This window comes from Austrofundulus limnaeus, unplaced genomic scaffold (assembly GCF_001266775.1).
Source record: "Austrofundulus limnaeus strain Quisiro unplaced genomic scaffold, Austrofundulus_limnaeus-1.0 Scaffold162, whole genome shotgun sequence".
Lineage (NCBI taxonomy): Eukaryota > Metazoa > Chordata > Actinopteri > Cyprinodontiformes > Rivulidae > Austrofundulus > Austrofundulus limnaeus.
This window is the reverse complement of record NW_013952564.1, coordinates 87,730-94,400: the sequence shown is the minus strand read 5'-3', so window position 1 is coordinate 94,400 and position 6,671 is coordinate 87,730. Positions and strand designations below refer to the sequence as shown.

The 6,671-nt window shown below is 39.0% G+C and overlaps 1 protein-coding gene and 1 long non-coding RNA gene across 2 annotated transcripts in view; both read left to right on the top strand.

The window, feature by feature from the left end:
* Positions 1–1,173, top strand: part of LOC106523634 (vesicle transport protein GOT1B) — a 3,224-nt gene extending 2,051 nt beyond the window's left edge. The window contains exons 4-5 of the mRNA XM_014017127.1: positions 391–472; positions 654–1,173. Coding sequence (XP_013872581.1) covers positions 391–472; positions 654–692 — 121 coding nt within the window. The 3' untranslated portion in view covers positions 693–1,173. The remainder of the gene's footprint in view (positions 1–390; positions 473–653) is intronic.
* A 1,327-nt stretch (positions 1,174–2,500) lies between these two features.
* Positions 2,501–6,319, top strand: LOC106523633 (uncharacterized). Its single transcript, XR_001310918.1, has 4 exons — positions 2,501–2,822; positions 3,833–4,170; positions 5,962–6,048; positions 6,130–6,319. It is a non-coding gene; the product is annotated as an uncharacterized LOC106523633 (long non-coding RNA).
* The last annotated feature ends 352 nt before the right edge of the window (positions 6,320–6,671 follow it).

Here is a 6,671-nt window from a genome sequence, read left to right as displayed (position 1 = left end):
CATACGACAGGTCTGGACCACTCCTGAACTTTGTTCGTATCTGAAAAAAATCTTTTTGAGTGAAAACATTGGTGAATGCCACAAATTCTCCTAAATCACTCGTACGCACAACTTAAGAACAAATCTGTGCGTACGAACGGTTCTTGCATGAGGCCCATTGTGATGATGATGCTCAAACAGTGTTGTACAGCTTTAATGTGTAGCATCCATATTTACTTCTGCAAACACAGAGCGCTGCGTGCGATTGTTCTTCGGGGCTGTGACCACGCCAAAAAAAAAAAAAAAAAGAATATGAGCAAAATGGGTGTTTTTGACCTGCAGAGTGAATGAAGCCTTATTGTCCACCTCAAAGATTGGATGTGTTAAATAATTCCTGTTCTCTGCTTACAGGGGATTCTTCCCTGTGGCAGTGGGATTCATCAGACGAGTACCTGTGCTCGGATCGTTGCTCAGCTTACCAGGGATCAGTACTGTAAGTCTTGTGTGAAACAATGAAGTGAAGCCTTGCATGCTTTGTTGTGAAAGACTCAGCTTCTACTAAATAAACTTTTAGCTCATTAAACTGACATTATCGCCTTTTGCTTTCTGGTAATAATTAACCAGTACAATTCAGTTTTCCTTGTAAATAACTACATTTTTTTTTTGTCTTTCAGCTGGTGGACAAAATCGGTGAGAGCAACGCCATGGTATAACACAAGCTGCTAACACACAACAGGAAACTCCAGTTTATCCTGGTTTCTAAGTGTGACTTTACATTTTGATCATTTCCACCTCAGAGCAGTGGATTTAAATGTTTTAATTTAAACATCCAGATGTGTTTGTGTATCTGCTGCTGAATAACAGCACAAATGTTTTTTTTTAACTTGATTTTATTTAAGAACCATTCCTTTGTGATGATTGTGGAATGAATATTTGGGACCAATGGAACGTCTCAGAGGTGTGTGGGGGGCAGTCGTGAACCTTTAATAGAACCCAGTTCTCCAGACTTTGTGCCTGGGAACATTTTTATGTTCCTGTGTTAGACATTTTGAACTTTGAAAGAAAGAAGACAGAGCTAAACTTTACAGAAATTTGAACTGTTGTGAAGAAAAAAAAATTGCAGACATTTATACTGTAACTTTTATTGTAACTTTTGTAAGTTCATACTTGCATTAAAGTGTCTTTTTATAAATACGTTTGTTGTTTTTCTGCTGTGAAGACCAGTTTTATTCTAAATCTCACAGATCCATGTCTTGGTATTACACAGATGTCCTCTCCTGCTTCAACTGAATGTTTACAGGGAGTTTAATCACCTGAAAGGAGAATGTTGTTTTGCAAATCTATTTTCTATATGAAGCCATGCTGCTGAAATGTGTGCAAGACCTTCCCTAACAACGTCATCTGAATGGGAGCATTTTGTTTGTGGTTTTTAACGATAGTTTCCAAAAGTACAAGCTACCCATGTAATAAGAGCTAATGCATCCCTAGGGTTGGGCACTATTGGCAAAAAAAAAAAAAAAAAATCATGATTAATTGTGTTATTTAGCTGATAACGATTAATTATGATGATTAATCCCCTGGAGTCCCTGGACACCCTTTTGTTCTAGTCACATGACCAATTTAGTGGGAAAGATTTGCTCTTCACAAAAATCTGTCCCAAACTGTGTCAAAATTACAGACTTCAGGCTATACATCAAATTTTAAAATGTGTTGATAAGTAAATTACAGAACTTTTGTTTAAGGTTTATCATATTTGAAGGGAGAGGAGCACTGAGTGGCCTGCCTGGTGGCATTAATCGTATTAATCGTCAAGTGCCAAAAAAAAATTGTTTTTCTGATGATTAATTGCACACGATACGATTGTGCCCAATCTTATGCACCCCTATACTATCAGAGAGGCAGGCTTTAGGACTGTGTTGATAATGTATTGGATGGCTTGTCTCTTTAGTAGAGAAAAAAATCTGACTTCAGTTTGTTTTAATTGGGCTGTAACGTGGCTTTTTTTTGTACGATAGAGCTTTAACCATAGTTTGTAGATGGCACAGAAAACTGTTTACAGACAACTTTTAGTGTGAGTGCTCCTGAGCCCACACAGTGACGTCCAAAACAGAATCAGACCTGTTTTTGCTGCAGCGGCCCCTGAGGGCCCAGAAAACACCAACATCCAGTGTGACCTTCCAGTTTCTTTGAGCAAAGATTCATTTCTGATAAAATTATGAACTGTGATGAAAAGAACAATGATTAACTTATTTTTTGTTGATGATTTTTGGAAACGTGTACACATTGTTCAGGAACATTTTGTAGATGGGTGAAGCTCTTCTCATTTTTACTTCTAACAGATCAGTCCTTTACTTTTACTGAACCTGATCAGCTACAGATAGCTACCACTTCTGTTGTTCCTGTCACAACTTGTCAAAATGACCTTTTATATGTTTGCTTTGTTATAGATTGCTGAAATCTGCGAATAAGTTTGATTTCGGTTTTACCCACCTCATGGAGGGCTCTGCAGTGAGTGGGCTCGTGCAGCTCCTCATCAACAAGCTGCCTTCTGTCCCCAGGCCCTCTGCAGGCGCCTGCACCCACACGCTCAGTGGGACGCTGTCATCACGAGCCGCTCATTCAGCAAGTCCCATCAGCTCCGTCAGCCTGCGGTGACCTCATGAGGCTCAACAGTTCAAACTGCTCCCCACGGCTGGTGTTCAACAGCTTCAGCAGCACCTGTCACTCTGTCAGCGAGGTTAGGGTGGAAACTAAATCCACATCAGCCTCATCTGGAGAACAAGCTGGAGAAATCTGCTGATTATCAGCGACAGATCAAGACTGACCAACTGAGACGCACAACGGTGAGCTGTTCTTTTTTTTTATTATTAGGGTAGAAGTTGGCAAACATTTGCTGGTGTTTGCAGATTTTTCTAAGCAGTCAGTGTTTAATGGTTCTGTCACATCATCTTTTATATGTTAAATGTGTTTTTTTTAAAGAAAAGTTTGCATGATTTTTATGTCTTCATTTGTATTTTTTCAGTTTTCTTGCCTTTTCTCATCTATGAGCTTCTAAACTTTAGATTCCAAAAAATTTGATGAGAAACTGGACAAACTGCTTTGGTTTGACTCCATAAAACGTAACAACAAAAATCAAACGTGTCCCTAACGTTGCAAGTTTTTCACATTCTGGAAAATGAGATTTTAAACCTTTGGCCAGTATTTCCTTTGCACATTCATACAGTATTTTCTTACACAATTCTTTATTGTTTGACTCATTGATGAATTAGCTGTTGATCGTCCGGCTCATCTTAAGATTATTTAATACCCTCATATTAATTTACTTATTTACTGAATACTCATCTCATTTAAAAATAATTTATTCACTTTTAATGACTTTGCTTTTATTTGCCTTCATACTGTGGGCAAAAACAAGCAGCTTCACTCAAAAAACAGATGTAGAGGATTTACTTTAAAAAATATGTCAACTGGTTTCACTCAGCTAAACTGAAAAAAAGACACATTTACTTTACACTTACGGCACTTAAACACACACACACACGTGTTTTTATTTTAAAGAAAGTTTGCATGATTTTTATGTCTTCGCTTGTGTTATGTTTGGTTTAAGCTCTTTTTAAGTTGTGTCTTTATAAACTTCACACAACGGAATAAAATTTTCAACACAATATTGAACATATGATGACGCACAATAAATGACACGTTGGTGAAGCAGCTCTAAGCACATTTTGAAGTATTTATAAAGGTTATTAGAAAGAATTAAAACTTTGTTCAGTATGTGATAAATTTCTTTTCACCACAGTTTCCTGCTACAACCCCTCTCTGTTAATGTTTAACATGTGATGTTTTATTGCAGAATTCCACCATGTCTGTACAAGCGGCTCTGCTTGTGCTGTCAGTGGTCTCCCAGTGTTGGACCGCTCCACAGGTGACAGCAACCGGATTCTGTTGGTTCTAATTCCATCCTCAGAGGTGAGACCTATGTAAAAATAAAACACTGGTTTCTGTTTGTTATTCCAGAGGAGAAACTGGACCCCTCAGGCCATGTTATACCTTAAAGGAGCACGTAAGAGCACGCTGACATCGACCTGTCGCAGGTCAGAGTGAGAGTGAACGTGACTGAGTGTTGATCTGTTGCAGAGGGACACGGCTCAGTGTTGGAGCGCAGCAGCAGAGAGGAGGGTCTACAGTCAGGTGGGTTCCACACGGGGTGCAGCTACCTGGTAGGAAACTTATTCTACTTTACAAATGTTGTTCACAACAGTGATGTAACTTTGATAACTTAGGGGAGACCGGGGCTTGTTGTCACACTTTTTACACTTTTATATATATTTCTTGGAAGCAAAACATCACGTAAAAAAGAAATGTGTACCCGATGAAAGAGGTATGTATTTTGTATTCATGTCATTTTCACATCTTGCATCAGTGCAGAGTTATGAGCAATCAAATAGAGAGAGTGAACATGTGACATGATGACCCACCATAGGGTAAGTTGTCTCACTGGATTTTGCAACTAACAAACCAAGGACAAAGTTATTGTTGTTCTGTTTTTTACTCAAAAGTGAGCTTGAGAATTGAAGTCAGGCACAGAAAAGTGAGAATAGCAGTTTTTCTCTGCTGGTTAACTTCTTTTCTTGGACCAGCTTTTGAATAAGGCCTAATATCCTCTGGAGTTAATGTGTTGGTTAAGGTGATGGCTGGCTTTCTAGGGACTGGGTTAGCTTGGTTGGTGCTTTGGCCTGGAGTAGCTGGGTCAGTACTCCTGTTTTCTTTATTAGCTATAGGGTCACTTGCCTGACTGCCCTCAGCATCACGCCAGTTGCTGCACTGCAATGTTCTGTTTGCCGTTTGTAATTCCTGAAAATGTCTTATTGCTTTCTGCTCTCCTTTATACTACCCATTTTCTGTAAAAATAAAGTAAAAATATCATTATGACAACTACTGATAAGCAGATTCTCAATGTTAATTTAAATCCTTTTTGAAATTTGTCATTTTGGGGTAAGTTGTTACATTTGACAACTTACCCCAAAATGACTGAGACAAGTTGTCCCAAACTACATCGCTTGCTAATTTGACCTTTAGCTCAAAGTTAGCTTAACTGAACAATGACTGAGGTATGACAGGATGCCTTAATATCTCCTCCAACAAGTCCACAATTATCCCTGTTAGGATTTTTATCTGAAAGAAGCTTATTTTGTAATATTTCAGTTGATTTTTTTTTACTTTGGGTTGTGCAAAAAGGTTAATTAGTGTTTATTTCACCTCACAATGTGCTAGTCTCTTCTCCTATAGGACAAAACACCTGCTCATATAAAAGAAGAAAACTAGTATTCCACTTTTGAGTTGTGCCCTCTGGTGGAGAAGATAATTGTAATATGACAACTTACCCGTGTGACAACAAGCCCCGGTCTCCCCTAATACATTTAGTATTGATAATAACAGACAAAAACACCAGTTTCATTGTTTAGCTCACATTATGAGTGTAAAATCCTGGTTAAAATCTTCCAGTGGCACACTTTTAGCTCATTATTCTTACATTTTGCACATTTCCTCACAAACCATCCATCCTCTTTACCTGCTTCTTCCTTTGTGGGTCATGGGGGTCACTGGTGCCCATGTCCAGTCACTGTGCAATGGTCGAGGTACGTTTTGGATAGATCCCAAGTCCATCAAAGAGACGCAGTCATTCATGGGTAACACCATTACCATGCATTATGGGAGATGTAGTTTATGGTCAATGCTGACTTTAAAGCAGCATACGGTTATTTTAATACATTAATACATCTTTAAAGCTCTCTTGGGTCACATAAAATGCAGTGGCGGGCCACATTTGGCCCACAGGCCTTGAGTTTGATATGTGGGGTTGGGGGTAAGATGAGGGTGCAGGGTTGTGTCGCCTTTCAAAGATGACATCTGCATCTCTCCTCCTTTTTTTTTTATTCTTGTAAGATTTTCATCCAAACCTCTCTGTGCACTCCTCTTCAGAGAATTACAACCAGATCAGGGATGGACTGAGATTGTCTTCGGCTTTCTTTCTTCTTTTTGAGCTCCTGCAGCAAGCTGAGGAAGAAGGTAAGATCATAAAAACATCCATCACCTCCTGACTGACCGCCGTTTGAGGTTTTTGTCAAATCTGTCCATTTTGTTCCTCAGGTGGAGGCAGAAACTATAGAGCTGAATGAAAACCATTGGTGAACACCAACAGAAACTATGAACACCTTTATTTTTTCCATGCGAAATTATTAACTTTTCTTTTTTGTATTTGTTGTGTTGTCTGACTGCATCCTGTTGCCGTTTAAGTTTCTTTATGGAAAAAAAAATCAGTAAGCAACTGTACGTTTTAATATTGTGAGCCGTGCTGGACAGAGTTTCTTTCTGAGTTTCACTTGTCAAATAATAATAATAATAATAAGCTGCAGGCACCAATTCTGTCACTCATTGGCACCACAAAGTGATTAACACCATTATTTAGTCAGACATCATCATGCTGTCTTCACTGACGTCACTGAGTCACGTCTGGGTCAAACAGAGGTGTTGATTTAGTTTCATGATTAACTGGAGGCTGTAAACAAGACAACATAACAGGAGCTGCACATCAAGGCTGATGTGCTGCCAACAGGACGCTGCAGCTGATTAACGCCTGGAGTCATTCAAGATGGCCGCCACAGTCAACTGAGCTAAAAAAAACACACAAA